Source organism: Armigeres subalbatus, chromosome 2 (genome assembly GCF_024139115.2).
Source record: "Armigeres subalbatus isolate Guangzhou_Male chromosome 2, GZ_Asu_2, whole genome shotgun sequence".
NCBI lineage: Eukaryota > Metazoa > Arthropoda > Insecta > Diptera > Culicidae > Armigeres > Armigeres subalbatus.
In genome coordinates this window covers 290,509,863-290,536,013 of record NC_085140.1, presented here as the reverse complement: position 1 = coordinate 290,536,013, position 26,151 = coordinate 290,509,863, and the positions used below count along the sequence as shown (strand labels likewise).

The window sequence follows — 26,151 nt, the reverse complement described above, 5'->3', positions numbered from 1 at the left end:
CGGGGGTTTCATGTGACGAGGGTAGTGACTAACGAAAAAACCCCACGCGATCGTGGAAGAGACTGGTCCATAGGGCGTGGTTGAAGATCCACGAGGCAGTGCCAAAAATCACTATAACAATCGCGAGTGAAGATTCCCCCTATTCATCTCCCGTAGTGCAAAACTGTCGTGAAATTGTGAAATTTCGTGATCTCTCGTTGTTGGAATACCTCCCCGTCCAAGGAAGTAACACGTGAACGGGTCGAGTTCGATCGATAGTGCGGAGTGACACGGTTACAGGGGCAGGCGGCAGAAAGGAGAAGCCCTTCTCCCAACGTAGAAATTTCCACTCGGCTAGGAAAGCTAGATTGCCCCTGGGATGAGTCCAAAAGGTGAGTCGCATGTTCTATTGTAGATCCAGTTGAAAACCGAACTGAGCTCTCGCGACAATCGCATTTTCTCCCATTTCCAAGTGCCGCAACTGCATCGCGGGTGGTGCGCATGATGGCGCACGGCTATGGCATAGATGCGCACTACTTGCGATGCAGTTGTGACATCCAGAAATGGGAGAAAATGCGATTGTCGCGAGAGCTCAGTTCGGGTTTCAACTGGATCTACAATATATTCCTACGTAAGCTAAATTTCAACTTATACTAAAGACACACCTGTGGTACTTGTACCATGGTACAAGAGGACAAGAAAATTATTCCAAGACTATCTTTGAAAGACAATAAATGGTATGGTACTCATTTCAAGATTCTTGTACCATGGTACTTATACCACCAGTGTGTCATTAGTATTACACTGTGTATGATATCGATGCTGATCAGCAGTCGATTGAGGTGTCAGCAGGTGTTCCACAGGGATCGATCCTCGGACCGGTACGGTGGAATATCATGTATGAAGGAGTATTACGTTTCAATCTCCCGGCCGGCGTGAAAATAGACGGATTCGCGGATGATGTAATGCTTGATGTTACTGGCAAAATAAGACAAATAAGACAAATAAGCCAACATTGGCGCCTCGCAGCTTAGTGTTCTTTAATAGGCTGACCAGATCATTTCGGTGAAAAAACGGAACAAACGCGCTTGCAAAACGGGACATGTCAAAAAACCTTGTGATAAAATTCAAGAGCTGTGGAAATTTCAAAATTTATGGGCTTAATTTTCATTTTCCGTAGAAGAAATATTAAATATAGAAATAATTTATACGGAATCATTTACCACCATAACCTTCTATTGTATTAAGTTAGTACAAACTACAACTACAAATATTTCAATCTTCAAAGGGACGCGGACGAAAACACGAGGAACAGAAAATTACGCATCTTCGAATATTTAAAAAAAATATGGAATTTTGAAATTTTATATTAGTCTACTTTTATTTTAGACATAGGACATTACGGATTTTATTATTGACCAATATCAAAAACTTTTCCAATTCTGAACATTTGAAAAAAAGCACCCTGCCTAAGTGCCTAATAGCCTATTCAGATTACGCCATTAATGACATATAATTGGCGTTTCAGGGTAAATACGCTTTATGATGTCATTATTTACGTAATATTCCATACATTTTGCGCTGTCAAAAGATACCCGCTAATAGCCTATTCAGATTGGGCTATTTATGACTTTGTTAAGTGAGAGGGTATCCAATTATTACGAGGTGTTCAGACTGCAGCAAGATAATATATCTTGACGTTTCCATGTTTCCTCATTTGCACGCTAATACAGGGTTGAATTCAAGGAGAGTTTTAAAATTATTTTGCGAAATCAAGCATTTGTGTGGCGACAATCGAACATTTTTTTCTGAACAAAGTTTCTACGAAAAAAAAATATAAAAAAAATATGAAAAGGGATTTTCGAAGAATATTTGAAGCTCTCATTAAGGATAATGAGCGAAGCTACATTCATTAGTTGGGTGCGCCGTTCTTCGGGGAATCAGACTATTCCTCAATTTATTTTTAAGTTTAAAAAGTATTTTGATTCTGTACTATGATCGAACGGAGATTTGATAGAAAAATTTAGATACTTTTAGAATTCTAACAAATAAATAAAAAAAGGACAATTGGACCAATTTTCAAGAAATATTATCGAACTAAAATGTATTTCCACCAGTATCTCCATGTATGAAGGGCAACTCAGCAATTTAATTTTTTTTCAAAAATGGAAACTGAACCATTGCGTTCTACTCGACAATCAATGATACAGCTTCTAACAAAATCGAATCGTGTGAATGTGATATAATTTAAACTGGATTTTGGATGAATTAATGCATTACCAATCCATGTTTTATTTAAGGTTATTCTACTTTATATACCCTATAGGGGAACAGACGGCTTTGGCAGGTTTTGTTCTATTATTGGCAGGGGGGTTTTTGTCGACCGAATTTTATGAAATTTGGCCACAATATTCTTTGATATGCAAAGAATGTTTGGGCCAAATTTGAGCATAATCAGTCATAAAAACCCCCTGCCAATAATAGAACAAAACCTGCCAAAGCAGTCATTACCCCTATACATCCCATTCAAATCGTACAGTTGTCCCACGTGAAAAATGTTGAAATCCAAAGTATATTAAGCCATTCAAGGAGCAGAATTGAAACAATTTATGAAATCATGTTTAAATATACTCGTTTTACAACCATTCCTACGTTTTAAATTGTCTTTCGCATTGGCCCTTGAACTTTGAAAATTTATTCGATTTGTTCTAGAGAGCATCTGTTTTTTAAACAATTCATGTTGAATAAGTGGAGAATAAATAATTATCATCATTATTTTTCATCATATAAAATGCTTTCCACAAAACCATCACAATCCGAGTTATTCTTCAGCGCTCAGAAGATTTCCATATAACATGCATTCGACCCTGCTACGACAGAAGGAGCATGACTGTCAACTTCTGAAACAGAAATGAAAACAGAGAGAATTTTCTCTCTGGTAAAGAGAGCGTGACGCTTGTCAGTTTTGTTTTGTTGAATTTCTCCATGCATCCCAGTTAGAACGAAAGCTCTCTCGTAATAATTGTTCGTAATAAATTCTTTATGACTCTTTTTAGCGGGTATCTTTTGACAGCGCAAAATGTATGGAATATTACGTAAATAATGACATCATAAAGCGTATTTACCCTGAAACGCCAATTATTATGTCATTAATGACGTAATCTGAATAGGCTATAAAAAGAGTCATAAAGAATTTATTACGAACAATTATTACGAGAGAGCTTTCGTTCTAACTGGGATGCAGGAAGAAATTCAACAAAACAAAACTGACAAGCGTCACGCTCTCTTTGCCAGAGAGAAAATTCTCTCTGTTTTCATTTCGTTTCGTAGTTGACAGTCATGCTCTTTCTGTCGCAGCAGGGTCGAATGCATCTTCTTCTTCTTCATTTGCATTACATCCCTCACTGGGACGCCTCGCAGCTTAGTGTTCATTAAGCACTTCCACAGTTATTAACTGCGAGGTTTCTAAGCCAGGTTACCATTTTTGCATTTGTATATCATGAGGCTAACACGATGATACTTTTATGCCCAGGGAAGTCGAGACAACTTCCAATCCGAAAATTGTCTAGACCGGCACCGGGAATCGAACCCAGCCACCCTCAGCATGGTCTTGCTTTGTAGCCGCGCGTCTTACCGTACGGCTAAGGAATGCATGTTAGATGGAAATCTTCTGAGCGCTGAAGAATAACTCGGATTGTGATGGTTTTGTGGAAAGCATTTTATATGATGAAAAATAATGATGATAATTATTTATTCTCCACTTATTCAACATGAATTGTTTAAAAAACAGATGCTCTCTAGAATTAACATGAAGTATTTAACTTAAACCTAGATTTAATAGAACAAATCGAATAAATTTTCAAAGTTCAAGGGCCAATGCGGAAGACAATTTAAAACGTAGGAATGGTTGTAAAACGAATATATTTGATGAATAAACATGATTTCATAAATTGTTTCAATTCTGCTCCTTGAATGGCTTAATTTACTTTGGATTTCAACATTTTTCACGTGGGACAACTGTTCGATTTGAATGGGATGTATGTATAAAGTAGAATAACCTTAAATAAAACATGGATTGGTAATGCATTAATTCATCCAAAATCCAGTTTAAATTATAAATATCACATTCACACGATTCGATTTTGTTAGAAGCTGTATCATTGATTGTCGAGTAGAACGCAATGGTTCAGTTTCCATTTTTGAAAAAAAAAAAAATTGCTGAGTTGCCCTTCAAACATGGAGATACTGGTGGAAATACATTTAGTTCGATAATATTTCTTGAAAATTGGTCCAATCGTCCTTTTTATTTATTTGTGAGAGAATTCCCAAAAGTATCTAAATTTTTCTATCAAATCTCCGTTCGATCATAGTACAGAATCAAAATACTTTTAAATTTAAAATAAATTGAGGAATAGTCTGATTCCCTGAAGAACGGCGCACCTAACTAATGAATGTAGCTTCGCTCATTATCTTTAATGAGAGCTTAAAATATTCTTCGAAAATCCCTTTTCATATTTTTTTTTTTTCGTAGAAACTTTGTTCAGAAAAAAATGTTCGATTGCCGCCACACAAATGCTTGATTTCGCAAATTAAATTTTAAATCTCTCCTTGAATTCAACCCTGTATTAGCGTGCAAATGAGGAAACATGGAAACGTCAAGATATATTATCTTGCTGCAGTCTGAACAATAATTAGATACCCTCTCACTTAACAAAGTCATAAATAGCCCAATCTGAATAGGCTATAAGGTTGATTTTGGACATTAAAAGGCTAAAAAATAGTTTTTAGAAAAAATGTTAAAAGACTAAAAGTCAAATGCAAAAAAGCAATAGGGTGGGATTATTGATTTCCCATGCCAAATCCCATTTCCATGAATATAGGTAGGAAATAATAAGCGGATAAGAGTCTCAAGAAGGTAAGAACATTGATAAAATGTAATTTTAATAATTTCGATGAATATGGTTGGCGCATGAGAATAAATGCAAATCTAATTAATTCACAGTACTTTAATTACGTTAAAAGCCCGGGAAGCTTGTCCATTGATATTGTTCCCATATGCTCCCAATAAAAGCGGGATTCATGCAATTCGTCGCGAAAAGTAAAAAACCTGGCCAGCTTGTAGTCTGGTTTACAGCTCGGGCTCCTTGATATCTCCGCCCGATTGTATTTTAAATAAGGCCGAATTGCTAATTTTTCGTAATAGATTCTCATAAATCCCGTCCATACACATGGGAGCGAAATTTGCAATCAAGCTCCTGATGTGTAAACTAGCCTTAAAGTTCGTGAGGACCTTAATCTAGCCTTCAATCCGACCAAATTTTTCCTCGAGTTGAAACTGCCTTAAACTCGATTCTGTTCAGTTAATTTATAAATTTTTTGTTCATACCTTCGTTTTTTTTACAGTGGATGATTTTGAAACATTCAGAATTATTCAGAAAGACTTTGAATGATTCTTAATCTTTCGAAAAGAATGAAATGAATAAAAATTATGTGGTAAAGCAGATTTGAAAAAAAATGAATCTTTCTTCGGAAGATTCAAAAACAATAGTCGAAAATGAACTTAATCTGACAATTAGAATGTCCGTCCCTGCGCTTCATTTTATTGACGTTGAGGCGTGACCTGATTTTCAGGAAATACTTCCGTTCAATCCAATCCACTGATGGAATTGGCCAAATTTTAATGCCTCCGAAATAAGCAGAAAAAAAAATCGTTAAAATGAAAATGTGTGAAAAAATCTCCCAGAGAAGTACCTGTTGTCATTAACTGTTAATAATCTTTATAAAAGTTGATCAATGGAAAATACAAAACGGTATAGATAGCTTTCTTTTAAAAGCAACACTAATAACATAACATCTCACACTTTTTTTTATGGGTTTCGTCCACTTTCTTTGTACAGAGAAGAGCATGCCGAGGGCTGCAAATATCTCTAATAAAACTCCAATAAAAACACTTTCTTTGTATTTGATTTTAGATTCCTGCCTAAAATATTGAAATGGTTTAAATAATATTTTCGAGCTTCTTGGAAGAATCAATGAAAAAACGGGACAAATTGAGGATTTTTTAAATTACGACGGGACAGCACAATAAGGTCTAAAAAACGGGACTGTCCCGTTAAATACGATACGTATGGTCAGCCTATCTTTAAGCACTTCTACAATTATTTACTGCGAGGTTTCTAAGCCAAGTATCATGAGGCTAACACGATGATACTTTTATGCCCAGGGAAGTCGAGACAATTTCCGATTCGAAAATTTTCTAGACCGGCACCGGGAATCGAACCCAGCCACCCTCAGCATGGTCTTGCTTTGCAGCTGCGCATCTTACCGCACGACTTCAGCTATTTTTCCCAGATCACTTAGAACATTTTCTTGCGTTTTTACCTAAACATTTTGTTTGATTTTGAGTTATGATTTTTCAAAGTTTGTTGTGTCGGGGAAAACTAAAAATTTCCACTAGAGTTTTGACGAACCTGTTTTTTTTTTTAAATTTTTGTTTTTGTTCATAAATTCGTAAGCCCTGCTTGTGGAAAAAGCTTTCCCTGGTTTCCATTCTGGAATGCTATGTTATTTGAATATTTTTACAAACGTTCAGCAGAGGTTACGAATCCCAGAAGTTTCTTCAAATTTTTAATGGTTTCAAGTAATTATCACTCAAGTACTTTTTAACTTTAACTGAGAAGCGAAGCAGTGTTTATCTAACTGCTAGGATATGATATAACCGTCAACGCTATTTATGCCTGATTGTCTATTATTAAGAAATAACACAAGCTACTCAGATTATTTGTGTCGTTTGTTATAATACGCTTTTGTAGACCCCCGTAACGTTGGGTAGACACCTTTGCGTGGTGTGTTACGGTGTAAGATCTACCACGGTCACATTGTCAGCTACAGGCAAATCCTGACCCAACGTATACCTTCCCCAATATCCAACTCCGTGGTACTTATGAGGGTGTCGCTGAGTCGGGGGCCTCTCGTTAAGTAAGTACTACACCAACATTTCCTTCCCCTCCTAAGTTACCGTGAAGATGGGCGTGGCCAGGAGTAGTAATCCTCATGCTTTTGTGATTTTTATCCTAGATTGGAATCAAGTTTCACACCCACCTTGGTTTCTGATAGCAATCTGAATAAGGATTTCAAAAGAAAAACACCGTAACTATGCTATGCTATGAGCATGCATGGTTATGCTTTTGTATAATACGCTTTGCAGATTACGACAACCCCTTGCTCTAAGCACTTCACGAGCATTAAGTAGATTTTTCAGAGAATAAATATTTAAGATTTGAGATCTCAGAAATCTCTTGTGATCTTAAATTGAGGCTCATTTAGGCTCTTTTTCAGCTACTGATACAACAACAGATTAGTTCGGTAATAATGTCACTGTATTTTTTGTGACTTTTTCTCCAATCACCGAAAATCCGAGAAATTATTTGCACGTTTGTTCTGCTGCTGAGTTTTCGGTAATAATTAATCGACATCTGAGATTTATTTAAATGTGTAAAGCTTTCTTATGATTGAATGATATTTTTGAGGATCTAAATTAAATTTATCAAACAACATTGTAGCTAAAATAAAAACCTACATTATATGATCTATAAAGACAGAATCATCGTCTTCGATCAGAGGTCGCACAGACTGAACACTTAACATTTAGCATGAGACAACGGACAAGGACATTTACACAACACCCACTTTACGAAAAGTTTTCTTCTTACCGAGGCGGGAATCGAACCCACACTTCACAGCACATGCGTTTAGACGATTGACGTCGCTTAACCGCACGGCCACGAAGCCCACATTATATGATCTACAAACTATGAGTAGCACAATGCTTTGACTCAGGAAAATTCATGTGTAGGACATGTCCTACTTGTTTCATTCACTGATCGGAGCAATAATTATGTGACATTTTGAAACACCGAAATAAATCATTTGGTTTCAATTCCTTTCTTTTTAAATATCCATTCGACGGAAATTCGACCAAATGTTTACCAGATTCTTCATTCCAAAATTTGCTTTCGACAAAATCTCGCGCTTAGGATTATTAAGGCGTAACTGTATTGATAGATTTCTCTCCATCGATTTTTTCATTTCGACTAAACGTCCTTTCGACCAAAAAAAGAAAATGTCCTTTAGACCGAATGTCATTCTACGAAATATTTTTCGACGAAATGGCATAGATTTTGATTGACCCCGGGCTTCATCTATAGAGCTTTATGTAACTTTTGAACAGGCATACTTACGCCGATTCTTGTACAGAAATATACCGGCCCATACATTGATGGATTCGATCTAGGGTTATTTAGGATATGGACATTTTTTGCTGGATTATAAATACCTAGGTGGCTTCTGAAAGAAAATGAACGAAAAAAAAACTCCAAGTAGCATAAAATAAATCTTCAATTGCATAGCTACCAAGGGCCTCATACGCCTGTCACTGGCGAACAAAGCTCGTGTACTCTGCATCGAACGCATCGAAGCTTAGAACCACTGTTAGGGCGCAATCGTTAATGCGAACATTTTTATATTCGGTTAGTTACTGCAAATAAATTCTGTTTCGAGTCCCTTTAATCAAGCAGGTATCTCAAGCATACCACCTCGTTATGTTTCTACATGATTGAGTGTTTAATTTTGATAAAATATCGAAAACTAAAGTGTGCACAAAAATCCTCGCCATAACTAAATGTGGTAGAGAATTAACACTGTTGTTTACATTTTAGAACCAGAACATGTCGGGGTAGGGATTCAGTGCTCCACCTTCTCCCCCTGATAGCTACACAAGATACGAACAATTATATTTATTCAAATCAGGTAGGTTATGCTCATTCAGAACTGTCTGCGTCTTACGCTGCGGAGACATCTACGAAAAAATATCGTCACAATGAGTGATTCCTGAAACAATCATAATAATCACCGCATGTAAGTACATCTATCTTACCGGATCGCGGTGAGAGATGTATAGGAAATGATTCTCAATTGTACATACATAGCGCGTACGCGCGCTTCTGAGGCATACCCACGGGGATAGCATCTGGTGAGCAGCTTCGGTTGGAGTTAGTTCCAGTCCGGAATTCAACGGTATCGAATGTGGGATCACGTCGCGGCTGTTCATCGAATGGTGTTTGTTCGATAATCTTCAGGAATATTTGTGATACATGCAAGAACTGTGATGTGAAGGAAGATGGGTGCCAGAATTATTCTAGTGTTGTGCTTAGCATATGTGTTAATTTACGGAACGAGTGCACAAATAAGTGACCTCAGATACACAGAGGTAATAATCAGTAGGTGAAGAAAAATTTGATAATTGATACCCATCGTAACTGGAGTATGTAAATTTCTCTAAGACACAGCCGGCATGGAAATTTTAAAGGCTGAAGCCGCATGCCTCGAGGGTGTGTTATACTGTGTCGCACCGTTTAAACGGTTCGCGCACTACAGACTACGACCTTATTGTGCATCCAAGCGCGACCAGTTTCTTTCACCAAAGTGTTCTATCAGCTTTCTTGGGAGAAGTGTTAACGTTCATGTACAAGTTTGATTCTACTTCGCCTGTAATTCTACTATATTTTATTTATGCTATGATATTGTCGGTATTAAGACTCAACGAACTGTGACTAGAACAACCGGTCTGAAACTGTATCGGATGGATTGTGAATATTTGTGATAAATTTGAATTTATCTAAGTTGTTTTTGAGGAAGTTACTTTGTCACTGTATGCTGTGTGTTTTATTGCTGATGTTCATTTCGGTATAAACGTGTTAGTCGAAGAATCATCATTCGGACTGTATCTAATCTGTTGGTGCAATTCAAGAAATAAACAGGGACATTGAACGTTTTATTTCTAGCCAAGCAGGGTTAATTGGTATGCCGCATGAAGCTTGAGATCCTAGGGCTACATGAAACCCGTATGCCAAATTTTGGAAAACACAGAATTCCATCGGGACAAATTCTGATATACTCTGGTTTACGAGGAGAACGCGCTCCTCGGCATCATGGAATTAACTTCCTACTAAGCCAAGTTGGAACCTTCCTATTAAGGTTAATGCAATCGTTGCCAGATTTAGAACCCGGGTTCGAAACCTTACTATAACCCAACTGAGCAGCTGAGATCCTGCTACAGGTCAAAACGCCCATCTAAAGCAGCGGTTCTCCGCTGGCCCAAAGGGGTACCTCGGGCAAAATGCAGAATTGCGGTTACAAAACAATTCTAATTAAAAATTATCTATAAGGTTTCGATAATTGATTAATTTTTATTTCTAAATTTTGTATTGTACATAATAAGCATGGCGATTAGTAAATTGAAACCCAGTTAATCTTGCCTATACCACAACCAGCAAAGGGTATGAAGGTATGTGGGACAAAAGGTGAAAAGAACAGAAGGATTAAGAAACAAATTTTGAAAATATTTCATGTAATATGTCTGATTGAGATAAAAAAATCTTATATATTTTTCAACTAAAATCTAAAGGATTGGAAGCCCCTATTTGAGAGGCAAACACGACTTTCTTCCGATAGTGTGAGTAGATCCGTTTCAAAAGGCTTGGAAGCCTCCTTTAAAAGGGTCCGGAGTTTCTTTTGAAGAGCCTCGGAAGTCTACTTTCAAAGCGTCGAAAGCCTCATCGCAAGAGGCTCGGAAGTCTCCTTTAAAAAGCTATGGAAGTTTCTTTTCAAGAGGCACGGAAATTTCCTTCCAAGAACCCCAGAAACCACCTTTCAAATGGCTTAGAAGGATCCTTTCGAGAAGCTTAGAATTTTCAAATGGCTCGGAAGCATCCATTTGACAGGCTCCGAAGCCTCCTGTTAAGAAACACATAGAACACCATTGCAATGACGTGAAGCATCCTTTCAGCAGGCTCGTAAGCCTTATTTCAAGAAATCCTCCGTTCAAATGGCTAGGAATCCTCCTTTCAAAAGGCTCGAAAGCGTTCTTGCAAGAGGCTCGGAAGCCTCCTTTCAAAAAGCTCAGAGACGCCCTTTAAAACTGCCTGGAAGCACTCTTTCAACAGGCTCGAATCTTTCATTTCAAGAGGCTCGGGCGGCAAGACTCAGAAGCCTACATTCAAGACAATCGGAAGCCTTTTGTGTCTTGTAGGAAGCTTGACGTATAAACTTAGTTTAATTTGGAAAGTTTCACGGAATAACAAAAAAATTAGACTAATTTTTGGATAAAAAAAACATGTGAAAAATGGAGGGTCATATATACTGTTGATTCCAAGGTTCGTTTTTCGTATATCTCATATGTTACACTTATTTTCATTAACGGTGACAAAAATTGGGGGTACCTCAATGAGTGAAAAAGTTTGAGGAGGTACCTTAAAAGAAAAAGGTTTAGCACCGCTGATCTAAAGCATGAAAGTGAACACAGTCCCAGGGGACGATCGCATGTCAATCAAGATGCTCAAATTTGATCCCGTGACATACGTTCAACCATGGGCGTAGCCAGGATTTCGAGAAGGGGGGGGGGGCAACTTTTTTCTAAATCGTAGTTTTATAGTAGTTTTATAAAAACACATGAATATTAACACATGAAACCAAATCCAAACCAAATCGAAACAATAATGATTAAAACAATAATGGATTTAAAAATGCGTGATTCATTGCTCATCAGATATTTTTAAATAAAGTGAGAAAAATATTAACGAACTTAGTATTCAGAAAGAATATAAAATCGGCTATAACAATTATTATAAAAATCCTGCATTCTTCCATAAGTCTTGTCTTATGCATTCTTCCATAAGTTTAAGAAAACTAGAACCATACATCTGAATTTCTAAACAAATCCTCTCTGAAATAATATTTATTATAAAATAGGCAGAAAAATCAATATGCAAGCTTTCTCCAGGAATTCCTTCGACAATTGCTCCTGGCATTCTATCCGAAATTCTATAAGGGATTCTTTAGGAATGCCTCCAGCAACTTATTCAGCAGTGTCTTCAGAAATTCCACCATCAATTTTGCCGGGAATTGATCCGAAAATTCCACCATTATTTACTCCAAGAAAATCTTCACGAACTTCTTTATAAGTTCTGCAGAATTCTCTGCAATAATTCAAATAATTTCGTGCTGTTTCCCATAATTTTTAAGAATAAGAATATTCCGTGGAAATTCCGCAAAATTGCCAGTAAACATTCCTGAGAATTTAACGAAAAATCAACGAATTTCTTGTGTGAATTCCATAAAATTTTCCGTGAATTGTTTCGAATAATTTCTTGTGAAAATTTCAAAGAATTTCTCCAGGAATTCCACCGGAAATTTATACAGAAATTATATCGAAAATGAAATCAACAATGGAATTTTTGGAGGAATTCCTAGATTAATTCGCAATGAAATCCTGAAAGAATTCCGTTGCAAACTTCAAGATTTCCACTGGGAGATCCTCCAGGAGTTTCTCCGAAAATTCCTCCAGGAGTTCCACCGGCATTTCCAATTTCTCTAGGATTTCCTTCGAGAAATAATTCCGGTAGTTCTATCGGCAGTTCCTCTGAAAATTCTTCCGGGAATTTCGGCAGAATTGGAATTTATTTAGGCTTCTTCAGGAATTTATATAGATTTTCCACCAGAAGCTCCTCCGAGAATTTCTCTGCGACCTCCTCAGGGAATTCTCCGGGAGGTCCTCTGATGATGATGATGGTCCAGCTACAAACCCCAACAAAGGTTTCAGCTAGACGAGATTTGTCTATAAAATGAATTCTGTTGTTTCCGAGAATGCTTCTGGTAGTTTTCCCGAGGTTCCTTTAAAAATTCTCCCGGGAGTTTCTTCAGAAATTCTTCCAGAAATTTCTTCGAGAGTTCATCCGGGAATTCCATCAGCAATTCATCCGGGAGTTTCTCCGGAAATTCCTCCGGGAGTTCCACCAGAAACTATTCCAGGAAATTATTCAGGCTTTTTTCAGGAAATCATTTAGGCTTTCTTCAGAAATAGCCAGAGCAGAATTTCCCAGAGCTGGAAATTCCTCCAAAAGTTCTTGCGATAGTTTCTCTGGGAGCTCATCCGGGAGTTCCTCTAGGAATTCTTCTAGGAGTTCCTCCGGGAGTTCTTACGGGAGCTCCTTCAGCCGTTCCTTCGAGAATTCCTCCGGGAGATCCACCAGCAGTTTTACCTCCTCCGAGAGTTTCACCGGCAGTTTCTCCGGGTGTTTCTCTGAAAAGGAACTCCCAGAGTAATTTCCGGAGGAACTCCCGGGGGATTTTCTATAGGAATTTCCGGAGAAATTATCAGAGGAATTCTCGGAGGAACTGCCGGTGGAACTTCTGGAGGAATTTATTGAAGAACTACAGGAAGAATTTCCGGAGGAAATCCTGGAGAAACTCTCGTAAGAATTCTAGGATGAACTCCCAAAGGAACTTCCGTAAGAATTCCAGGAGGAACTCCTGGAAGAATTCTTAAAAGAACCTCCCGGAGGAATTCCCGTAAGAACTACCAGAGGAATTCTCCGAGGAACTTCTGGAGGAATTTGTAGATAAATGCCTAAAGAAATGCTAAATGAATTCCTGGAAGAAAGCCTGATAAAATTCCCGAAGGAACTAGTGGTGGAACTTCAGAGGAATATCCGGTGGATTACCATAGAGGAAGAGAAAACATATTTCTGACGGAACTTCCGAGATCCCATTTCCCGTGAAATTCCTGCCAAATATCGTCCAGGAATTCCCTGTAAAGTTCTTGGAGGTATTACCAGTGAATTTCTTGGAAAAACTCCTGGAAGAACTCCCGGAGGAACTCCCACAAGCACTTCCGGAGGAATTCTCACATGGAAGTCCTGAAATAATTCTTATAGAAGTTCCTAAAGGAATTTCCGAAAAAATATCTGAAGGAATTCCCAGAAAAATACCAGGAGGAATTAATGCAGAAATTCCCAGATGAAATCCTGAAAGTATTCCCAGATGAATTGCTGAAGAAAATCCCTGCGGATTGTTCCGATGAAATTTCTGGAAGAACTCTTGGCAGATATCCGAGTAAATTCCGAGTGAAGTCCGGAAGGAATTCTAGTACACTTCCGCGGAAAATCTCCCGGGAAAATTCCTGGAGAAGTACCTGAAGAAACTCCCGAAAAAATACCTGTAAGAATTTCTGGGGAAATACTTGGACGAATTCCAGGAGAAATTCATGAAGATATTTCTAGAGGATTTCTTGAAGGATATTCTGAAGTAATTGCGAAAAGAATTCCAGATTGGAATGCTAGATGATTTCGCTATTAAAAATTGGTATTCCCGGAAAACTTCCTGAAGTAATCCCGAAGGAATTAAAGGAAGAGTTCCGAGAGGAATGCCCGGAGAAGTTCCTAGAAGAATTTCCGAAGGAATTTCTTAAAGATTTACAAGTGAAATTATGGAGCTAAATCGGAGGATTTCCGTCATAAATTTTTGAAGAAACTTCTGTTAAAATTTTGGGAAGAAATTCCGTATGTATTCTTGACGGAACTCTCGAATGCATGCCTGAAGGAAATGCCGGATTTTTCCTGAAGAGAGAATAACCGAAGAAATATCTAGAAGTAAATCTTGGAGAGAAGAAAAGAAATCTTTAAGGAATTTCCTCGTGAATTTCCTAAAAAAAATAGTAGGGGTTTCTAGATAAGGAGGAATTACAATTACATGAGAAGGATTTTCGATCGATTTTCAGAGGAATTTGTGGATAACTTTCCGGAGGAATTCAGAAGTTCCCAGGGGAGCTTCTAGAAGGATTTCAAGGAGAATTTTTGAGTCCGAAATGTTTCGAGTTGTTTTGAACTTTCATATATTATGGATCCTGGATGCCCTAATAAGTTTTGGGAATCTTTTGAATTTCAACCACCTATTTCTGTATATGATTGGATCGTAAAGTGCACATGTTTAAGGGAATTCATTTCAGTACCCGTGCAAGATTTCCACAATTTAGGGGAGGCGACGGCCCCCCCTGCCCCCCCTTGGCTACGCCCATGCGTTCAACTGTTGCATCGCTTATTTTGTAATTATTCCTGCAAAATATATTAGTGGAGGCACCTGTGTGTCCCTAAAAGGCCGGAACGAAGTTATGACAGCAACTCTCCGTGCATGCGTGTGCACGCCGCGGAGATCTGACTGGAAGAGGCAGAGTCATGGCTTGCTGCTCGCTGATGGTGTCACGCTGGGGTGTGAAATCTATATAAACACACGCTGAAGGCATTTTACTCAAACCCCACATTCTTCCTTTTCTCTCATTAAAAACGCAATAAAAAATCTTCTAGCAATGCAATGTTTTTCTCCTGGGTATTTTAAACGAAAACGAAGGTGAACATCTGTTGCATTTGAGCAAACGGTTAACTCCATTTAAAATTACACACAAAAAGAACTACACACCACCCCAAATTGTGGGTCGAGAAATATAAAACGTGATTTATACTTTCGTTCCTATTCCGTGGTACAAATCTATACAAGCTTTAAAGATCTAAGTAATGAATGGATGATTAGAGAACAACAAATTTACGAAGCCAATGGTTTTTTTTTGTTATCCGAGATTTTAACAAATACAACACCAATTTTTTCCATAAACGTTCCAAATCTTACCCAAATGCAATCCAAAACTAAGCGGTGCTGAACTTACATTACTAATAAGATTTAAAAACAACCTAATAACGATAATAAAATCAAATCCAATTCAAATTGAATCTAACCCAAATCCAATCCAAATACAGCTTAAATCCAATCTATATCCAACCTAGATTTAATCCAAATCCAAATCCAATTTAATCCATATCCAATCCAAACCCAATCCAATTCCAATCCAAAACCAATCCAAATCCAAATCCAATCCAAATCCAATCCGATCCAATCCGATCCAAATCCAATCAAAATCCAATTCAAAGCTAATCAAAATCCAATTCAAATCCAATCGAAATCCAATAAAAATCCAATCCAATTCCAATCAAAATCCAATCCAAATCCAATCCAGATCCAATTCAAATCCATTCCAAATCCAATCCAACTCCGTTCATTAAATCCAAGTTTTAGTTTCGCGTATCACCATCAATCTGAACTTCAGCATATTGATGTTGACCTTCCGAGCAAACTCCGTGCAAATGACATTTATCTTAAATTCCGCAAAATCCGAGATATTATTCCCAAATGATAGACGTGTAAACTTGTACTGCTAGCCAATTACTCCAAACTATTCTTACGCATAATAAATTTGAACTTCCGAATAGCTTTGTGGAATCCGGCAACCTTATTATTTTGCAAAGTCAAAGATATGCGATCCTACAGGTAATTCAGCTATGGTTAATAGCCAATTCAGTACTTTCCAATATAAATTTCCAGATAATATATTTGGTTTTCCGAATAGTTTTGAACAGTGCAGAATATTTCTTCATTTCTCTCAGATTTCGTTATACCATAGCTCAACTGGTAGTCTCATGTACACTAATGCCGCTAAGTGGCTACCAAAATTTTATTTTTTATTTTTATCAAAATCAATGCTCACAGGACTTTGAAATTTTCTAGACTGTAGACCATTTTCCACACGCACCTTGTAGTTTCACAAACTGCCACTGCCATTTTTCAGCTACCTTTCAGACACACCTTATAGTTTTCTAAACATCAAACCATTTTCCACTGGCTTTCCAGACGCGTCTTGTGATTTTACAAACCACAAAACCTATTTCCTATGGTCTCCCAGACGAGCATTGTGGTTCTTCAAACTACAAACCATTTCAGACGCGCCACCACAAACCATTTTCCGGTGGTCTTCAAGACGCGTCTTGTAATTTAGTAAACCACAATCCATTTTCCGACGGTATTCGAGACGCGCCTTGTGTTTTTGCAAACTACAATATATCACTCGTCACAATTTAATCACTTGAATTCAACTCACCTCATGAAATCAGCGACAGGATCCAAAAAATATACTGGCAGGATCGCCAAAATGTATGACCATAATGCTACGTTTAGACAAGGCAAGTGAATTGAGCAAGTCGCTTGAATCGAACGCGAACTGAACGTGTAAACACCTTAATTCAATTCACTTGAACGAAAAGAAAGTTGAACATGTTCAACTTTTGGCAAGTCAATTGAATTCAACTGAGTTGTTCAACTCACTTGCCCTGTCAAAACGTAGCATAAATGGCCGGAACGAAGTTATGACAGCAAGTCTCCGTGGATGCGTGTGCACGCCGCGGAGATCTGACTGGAAGAGGCAGAGTCATGGCTTGCTGCAAGATTTTTTTATGTACAGGTTATCCGACTTGTCAATATCCCCAACTCAGCCATCTTGGATTTTTGTATGGAATTTATGCTCGTTTGTTTACATTTTGCACTGAAAATGTATGTTCCCCCCCCTCCAGCGCCCCACAGCGCCCAAATAGGGTATCAGGTATGTATCACAACGTCGGCTCCAGGGGCACGTTTACCTCAATTTGGGAGATTTGTGCCATCGCCTTCACAGCCTTTTTCATCACAAACCTGACGGAAAATAAAGTAATCAAAAATAAAAGTAATTATGTACGTGTAATAACCAAGGGCCTCATACGCCTGTCACTGGCGAACAAAGCTCGTGTACTCTGCATCGAACGCATCGAAGCTTAGAACCACTGTTAGGGCGCAATCGTTAATGCGAACATTTTTATATTCGGTTAGTTACTGCAAATAAATTCTTTTTCGAGTCCCTTTAATCAAGCAGGTATCTCAAGCATACCACCTCGTTATGTTTCTACATGATTGAGTGTTTAATTTTGATAAAATATCGAAAACTAAAGTGTGCACAAAAATTCCCTCGCCATAACTAAAAGGTGGTAGAGAATTAACACTGTTGTTTACATTTTAGAACCAGAACATGTCGGGGTAGGGATTCAGTGCTCCACCTTCTCCCCCTGGTAATAACGTACAAAAGCTCATAGCTTCTTACCACAACGATAGTTCAGTCGGCAGTGACCTGTCAAGGCCTTCACTAAGACACTGCAGTGATCATTTAAATAGCTTGCTACTACCGGAGATGGATCCAGGATGCACAATTGTGTTTGATGACATGAATCCAGAATATTTCAATGCCATTTGTGCTTAGTGACAGCCCAAGATTTAATCAAAAGCTTCACCCAACACATGGATATTGGAATAGCTGGCTCAGGACCAATAAAGTCATGTGATGCTCCATTCTGAGCTCGTTTCCAGCTATTGAAGAATGGGCAGGTACCCATATAAGGTGTAAACATTGGCGTAACTAATGAAAAATTCTAGGGGGGGCTAACTTTTTTTTTAACTTTTCTAATTTACAACAAATAAGACAGAAAGTTTACCATTTTTGCTCGATTCAACTGATGTATATTGTTGGTCTACCAGATATCAATGGACGACTTAAATATTTCAAATGATGTTCATCGACGCTCAGCCCAGTTTCAAAAATCTAGAAATCTCGTAGGATTTCCAAAATTCTTGATAGGTTCAAAAAACCATAGGTGTTGCGCTCGCCGTAAATAGAATGTGAAGCACGATCCTGATTTTCAAAGGATTTTTTTATTTGCTTCGAACCCAGAATACATTATAAATTAAATATTAGTAATTCAAACTCTTCTCGACAGCTTTCAATTCAGTGGCCTGACACTTCCTACGAGCTTTCAAACGACGATCTGACCACAACAAACTAACCTTTCTTTTCTGTTAGAATAACTTCTAGGATGGTTTAAAAAAAAATCAGTTTTACATCCCAATACAACTTATTGGTCGTTAATTTTCAATTTAGTTAAAAAAATTGCAACAAATTAACTTATAGGAGCATTTGTTAACACATAAGAACATTTAACACATCTTTCTGTTTCGCGCCTACTGAGACATTTTCACTGGTTTCATTGCTGCAGCGACAATAGGAGTTAAGAGAATTAAATAGTATGCAGAGTTTCTAAAATCCATCCGAAAGAATACAAAGTTCTTTCTTATTCAACTTTAGTTACCTCTACTTGAAATCTAAGAGTTTTACCGAACCTTTCTCAAGAAGCCTACAGTGATAATAATGCGCGGCAGCTTTTAGGATTGGTATTAGTTAGGAAGTTTAAGATCATACGCTCGATTTAGATAACAATTACTCACAAAACCCTGGAAAAACTTGAAAATCTCAAGGAATTGTCCATTATCCATTAAGTACAGTAGCCGTTCGATAACTGCAAAATGTTTACTTTTCAGTGAACGAATGCCGTTCGATAACTGCAATGCATTCTAGACGTCAAACAGTTGTCAATCGACGTCAGCTGCAGCTGTCATTGAGTTTGAAGTTTAGCGGTCCGATAACTGCAAAACTGTTGCAACTATCGAATTGCAGTTAAATGACTTGCAGTTATAGAACGTCTACTGTACTTGTAATACTAATAAATAATATATTCTTTAATACACTTGTTGATGAGGTATTTCCTTTGGTATTTCATAAGTTATAACGTGTTTTGAGGGGTCCAGATTTTGTCATGAGCAAGCCTTTTAACAATTGCTCGAAGTTCAAAAACTTGAGCGAATTGATTCAACTTGCTGTAGTGTGTTGAAGAGAGGGATTGGATAATGAAGATAATCCTTTCTCTGCATTTACCCCTGTATATAATCAGTGGACTAGATATGTGCAATACTTATACAAAGTTACAAAAATTTCTAGGGGGGGCTAGCCAGATCCTAGGTGGGGCTATAGCCCCCCCTGGCCCCCCTGTAGTTACGCCAATGGGTGTAAAGTACCAACTGAATTCTATTCCTCAATTTGAGTTCGACATGCGATTACTAACTTCAACCTTGAGTGTCCAAAGCGAGAGCTTTAATAGTTGCTTGGCTATCTGAACAGAAGTAAGGGAACGGTTCGGCACTTCATCACATAGCTCCTATTTCCATCCCATCAAAAACAAAGCAATGAAATCGTATTTGGTTTGTTTCTTATTTTTGTGATTTTTTTCACCAGTGAGCACGGTTGTTAGCAAAAACAAGCGAAAAGATTCTTGCTGTATTTCTTTGTTTTGCGATGAGATGAATACATGTTCAGTGAGATGAAAAACGGAACAGTTCCCCTATATTAATTTGCCCATAATGCGTCGCTACAGTGTGGATAGCACTCCACACATAATGAAAAAATAATTCAGCTTGAAAGACAGTGCAGTGTTTACCCAGTGAGTGGGACTGTTCCAATCTCAGCTCACGCGAAAAGACGCCTGCACCTGCTCTACCTCCGAGGTGGGAGTCGTCGTCAGTGTAAAAAACAATGCTGTCCGACATACTTCTCTCCAAATAGATAGATGTCCACTCATCCCACAAGAAAAATTGTGTTGCAAATGTCCTATAAGGAAAACTTCTAAAGATCACTTGGAGCGAGGAAAATTTTGTCCCAATTAACCATAAGAGGTAACAGCGTAGTGTGTGTAGAACTGCGGTTTACAGGATTCTCCTCCATAAAGCCGAGTACCCATAATCAGTAAGTACAAGAAAGGCATTGGCCGAAAACCATACACGTCTTTTTGATTTTGAACTCAATGTTAGGAGTCCAGGAAAGCTTTGAATCAAGAATTAGACCCACATACGTTACCTGATCAGTTACATTGATTTCAGAAACAAAAAGATGTAATGGACGAATACCATTACGATTAAGTTTTTCCGTGAAAAAAACAATAGATGTTTTTTTTTTGGATTAACCGTAAGGCCATATTGGCGACACCAACTTTCAAGCGAAGAGCGTTTTGCATCGATCGAATAAGATAGTAATGCACAAACCCACTGTCAATGTTAGATAGTCGTCGGCAAATCCATAGGTAGGGAAACCGCCATTATTGAGAAGCCCATGACAACGTGCGGCTTCCAATATTGCATCGAAAGACTCACTCAATATCTAAGAAAGCACCCAAGCACGATTGCTTTTGAGCGAATGCTTTATTGATATCGTAGACATCCTTGTGTTTAAGAGTCACGGTGGACTTTCCGGATTGGTAAGCATGATGATTAACATGAAGAGGCATGTTTGCCAAACAGGTATCACGAATGTGATGATTGATAATACGTTCTAAGCATTTCAGAAGAAATGAGGTTAGACTTATGGGTCTAAAACTCTTTGCTTCTTCATACGAAGCACGTCCTCCTTTTGGGATAAACTTTACAGTGACATCCCGCTAGGATACGGAAATATACCCAGTTGCGAAACTGCATACTAAAAGCTTTTTTCAAACATGTTTAATATGCTCCAAAGCCCTCTGAAGAAGAACGGGATAGATCCCATTTGCTCCTGGAGATTTGTAAGGAGCAAAACTGTCAAGTGCCCATTGAATCGATTCATTCTACGAGCTTGACATGGGCTCACCCGTACCTACATAAAAAGACATCAGGAACATCCAAAGATGTTATATCGACACCTTTAGGGAAGTGCGTATCAAATGAGTGCTCTAAAGATTCTTCATCAGAAGAATTGTAGTCGGGTCGCTCAGTAGATCGTAGAGCCTTCTTGTAAGCTTTTCCGAGCCAACTTGAAAGAATCCGTCCCTGCTGAATGGCGTATGTTCCAACTCCTCCTACACTGCTTCTTGAGCGTTACTCTTGAGGATTTACAGAACGCAAAGGGTAAGCTTCTTTGAAAGCTTCCATGATGTGCAACGTTGTAGTATCAACTGCATCATCCAAGTCGGTAGGAATTTCTATGGAAGGTAGATATCCACGAAATTTGGTGGAGAGCAACTCTGAATAAAGATACCAGTTGGTTGAACGAGGATTTCCAAAACGCAAGGTCTCCGAAGTAACATCCAAATGATCAAAGTAGATGTATCGATGGTCAGATATGGGTTCCTCATCTGACACATGCCAATTCGCCAACTCGTGACTATGTCGGGTTGTGTCTAATACCTCTGCTTTATTAGATACCATAAAGGTTGAGCGATTGCCTATGCTGAGTAAACCAAGTTCGGTACTACTTAGGTATTCTATCAAGCTGGAGCCTCTCAGATTGATATCCGAGCTAATTCAGATGATGTGATCAGCATTAGTATCACTGCCGACAATTAGTGGAAGGCCTTTTGAAGTGCAATATTATGTGGTAAATAAACCGAACAATAGACGAATTTCCTGACGTCCCAGTTGCATAAATTCTGACAGCACATACACAGAGTACAATGTGTATAAAGCATAATGCGAATCCATATAAGTGACAATTTGTTGAAAAACCTAATAAAAACATACTCATTATCCCACCCTTATTTAACCTTAAGTTGAGATTGAATAAAAGTACCGCCATCGGGGGTGACAATGGGTCATCGCTCTCACCGGCAGTCTGGAGGTTGTAGAGCGAAATCGTTCAAAAAGATCTATTATATTTTAATCTTCTTGCACTCATATACATTCAATCCACTCTACAAGCATTCTAAGTAGTTGAAATGTGAACCATTTTCACCCCCATTTGACCCATTGTCACCCCCGACGACGGTAGTCGATTATCTCGGAGAAGCAAAAAGTCAGCATAGCTCCGGTTAGCGCAGTAAGGACTCAATACTGAGAAGGGCGTCCTGGTGCTTCACAGGCTCCGTTAGCGGTTGGATTTTTATTAGACCCCCTAACCATTCATTTGTAGGCATAAAGCCGCGTCACATCGAGAATTAGGGCTCACCTGTATGGTGGACTTTTACCACTAGAACATGCAACTCTTAGCAAGATAATTGGCTGCCGATACCACACAGCTATTTTGACTGTTCGGGGAGAGAAGTAGACAATGACTTTACGTCAACTCTCAATGTGGCAAAACAGCCGGAAATCCAACACAGCACCGGGGACGATTGCATGTCAACCAATATGCTCAAAGTTGATCCCATGACATACGTTCAACAGTTGCATCGCTTATTTCGTATATATGTATATAAATATATGGAGAATGGACTGCATGAGATAACTGGCGAGGCAGTATGTAATGCTCCGTATCATTCTGAAGCTGGTTTTCCAAGGGTCCCTTCATTAGGTTTTCATTTGCTACGAAAAAGCTTTCGACCATATCAATCCCGAGAATATAAGTAGGGCACTTTAAGACGAGAAAATTATCATCCTCATAGAGGCACAATATAAGTCCTTCCCGTGTAGAGTCTTGCACAACGGGGTATTGTCCGACCCCATCCGGGTCACAGCTGGTGTCAGGCATGGATATATTCTATCACCGCTACTATTCCTCGTCGTAATCGACGATTGACTGTAAACCAAACCGCGAGCTGCCATAATCATGAAGGTTCTAAACGATTACATGAGTATATTGAGTATGCATCTTGTGTGACATGTCCAATGGATACACTATGCCCAAGGAGTCGAGAATGTTTCCCACCCGGAAACATCCTATACCGGACCGAGAATTGTACTTGCCAAATCGTTGGATTTGGATGTGAACACGGTGACTCCTTCTAACTTCACAGTGGTTGCGCAATCAGTGGAGAATGTTTAAAGTTTTTTTTAATGCTTTATTAACGTGATTTTTTTATCTTAAAGGTAAGTTCATCACGGCTATATACTGCCGCTAACCGCAAGTCGAGCACATCTGTATATGGCGTCCATATACAGATGTTCTCGACTTGCGGTTAGCGGCAGTATAGAATGTTTAAAGCTTATAATATCTTGGTAACCAAATGGTGTAAGACAGCGGACCCAAGTTCAACATAGGCCCACGGATCAAAAAGACAAGGGCTGCCTTTGTGAGTTTAAAAAAAATCTGGAGAAACAGGCATATAAATAACGCGCCAAAATCCGGATTTTTTAATTTACTAGCTGTATGTACCCGGCCTTGTCCAGGATTGGCAGTTTGATTTCGCATCTGCTGGAATTGCCAATTTGATTTCGCTAAAACCAGTTGGTAATCGATAACCCCCATGTTTTGTTGTTGATACTTCCTCAATTGATGAGAAGATCAAAGGATTGGTTAAAGAACATCCAATGATTAAAAGAAGGTAGATATCACTTTTAAAACAATAATTCCGACAAATAAATGCTGGTGATATTCTAGGAAATGATATTACCGAGATAAAAATGTTTACGAAACTGTCATATTCGGAGAATATGACAGGGGCCCTCCTTAGCCGTGCGGTAAGACGCGCGGCTACAAAGCAAGACCATGCCGAGGGTGGCTGGGTTCGATTCCCGGTGCCGGTCTAGGCAATTTTCGGATTGGAAATTGTCTCGACTTCTCTGGGTATAAATGATATATGTAATTTTTGGAGAAGAAAAATTTGGAGAAGTGGCATTTTCAGAAATTTTCATTTTCAGGGGAATGGCATAATCGGGGAAATGTCACATTCGGAGAAATATCATTTTAGAGAAATTGTAATTTTTGGGGAAACGTATGTTATATTCTGGGAAATGTCACGATCGAGAAAGTGCCATTTTCGGATTCGGATATCTGCGTATTTTTTTAGGAATTGCATATTCGAGGAATTTTCATTTTCGTGCGAAATGTCATTTCCGAAGAAATGTTTTCGAGGATATGATACTTGCGGAAAATTTTATTTTCGGGGATATGTTATTTCCGGGAGAAAGTTTATTTTTTTGGTGATTTTTTTTATTATAAGGATTGGTTTCCAGGCAATTTTCCAAATTATATAACTAAAGAATGGGAAATTTGAAGTACATATGCCCAACGTTAGATATGCCTATCGTACATTTTGTCTTACGTTTTTCACGCCTGACGTACTGATGCGTCCCCTTAGGATTTAAAGTATGTGTCCCAAATTTGGTTCAAACGGACCCATGCATTTAATAAGTACGTAAAACGTTCGTTTCATTCACATGTCCCTCACTCCTGTCTCCTTTGACCATCCCATCTAGTATATAACCTTATGTTAGAGAATATGTGTTCCACATTTGGTGGAAATCGGTTGAGGGGCTCAAAAGTTACAAACGATCGTTAACTAAACAATACACTCCGTAAATCCTCCCCCTTTTCCAGGGGTTTATCCTGATTTTTTGTATTGTAAAGAGTTCCTCTCCCCTATCCCCTCCGCCTTTATACAATGACCTTCCCTCACCATTTGTTATTTTCACCTGGGAATAGAGAATGTGTGCTTCAAACTTGGTTGAAATCAAGTTACAATGAATTGTTCGAAGAAAATCCCTTCCCCCCTTACCCTCCCCCAAAGACCATCCCTCTTTGTTATCTTTTCCTTAAGGATAGAGAATGTGTGTACCAAATTTGGGTGCAATCGGTTCAGGATTTCAGAAGTTACACTGAATTGTCCGTTTTTTGAACATAAACCCATCTTCCAGACACCTCCCCTATTTTCCAAATTAGCCTCCCATATGATCGGCTCCTCATAGTGAATATGTGTACAAATTTTGGTTGAAATCGATCTTGGGGGTTGGGAGTTACACTGAATTGCTCATTTTCCAAAGACAACTCCTCCCTCCATACCCTTACTTCTTTCTTAATGACCACCCCACCACCTTTGCAATCTTCTGCTTGGGATAGAGGATGTGTTTACCAAATTTGGTTGAAATCGGTCCAGGGGTTCAGAAGATACGCCAAATTGCCCGTTTTCTGAACAATACCCCTCCCATCAGACCCCTCCCCTCTTTCGCAAATTATTCCCATATGATCGCCTCCTCGTAGTGAATATGTGTACAAAATTTGGTTGAAATCGGTCCTGGGAGTTGAAAGTTACACAGAATTGTTCGTTTTCTGAACAAAACTCCTCCCACCACCCCTCCCCCTTTTCCAAATGACCATCCCACCCCTTTGTTAACTTCCCCTGAGGATATAGAATGTACGTGTACCAAATTTGGTTGTAATTGGCCAAGTGGTTCAGAAGTAGTTAGCGAACATACATACATAGATTGGTTTTTATATATATAGATAAAAGATAAATAAAAAAAGATAGAAGAAGAAGAAGATAGAAGAAGAAAGAAGAAGATAGATAGATAGAATAGACTGACGCAGAGTAAAGGGTTGCGCAGTGAAAATGAAAAACGTGCGTATATGGTAAGCGACTACTAACGAATGAAAGAAAATTTATTTTGAGCACACGGACAGAAAATTGATAACATTGAACCAAAAAAAAAGATTGTTGTTTTCATATCCTCACTTTTTATAGAACATACTACAAAATTTATTATTTTAATAAGATTTGTTAAGATAAAATCAATAATGAAGTATTATTATTTTAACAATACTTGAAAGAATGAGCTTTTTGGAAAAGCTCACATACATACATACATACATTTGAAAATAGCCTGAGCAGGTTTTTGTAAACAAAATATAATATTTGGTTT

The 26,151-nt window shown here is 38.4% G+C and overlaps 1 protein-coding gene across 3 annotated transcripts in view; it reads left to right on the top strand.

Moving 5' to 3' along the window:
• Positions 1-26,151, top strand: part of LOC134212391 (angiotensin-converting enzyme-like) — a 63,822-nt gene that overhangs the window by 27,576 nt on the left and 10,095 nt on the right. The window contains exon 1 of one of the 3 annotated variants that reach the window (XM_062690179.1): positions 4,852-4,894. The exons of 1 other annotated variant lie outside the window; for it this stretch is intronic. Coding sequence is in view for 1 of the 2 variants with exons in the window: in XM_062690178.1 (XP_062546162.1) it covers positions 9,158-9,247 (90 nt within the window). In the remaining variant the exon portion in view is untranslated. Of the gene's footprint in view, positions 1-4,851; positions 4,895-9,001; positions 9,248-26,151 lie in introns of those variants that run through there. One more of the 3 variants, XM_062690178.1, reaches the window with a different exon arrangement.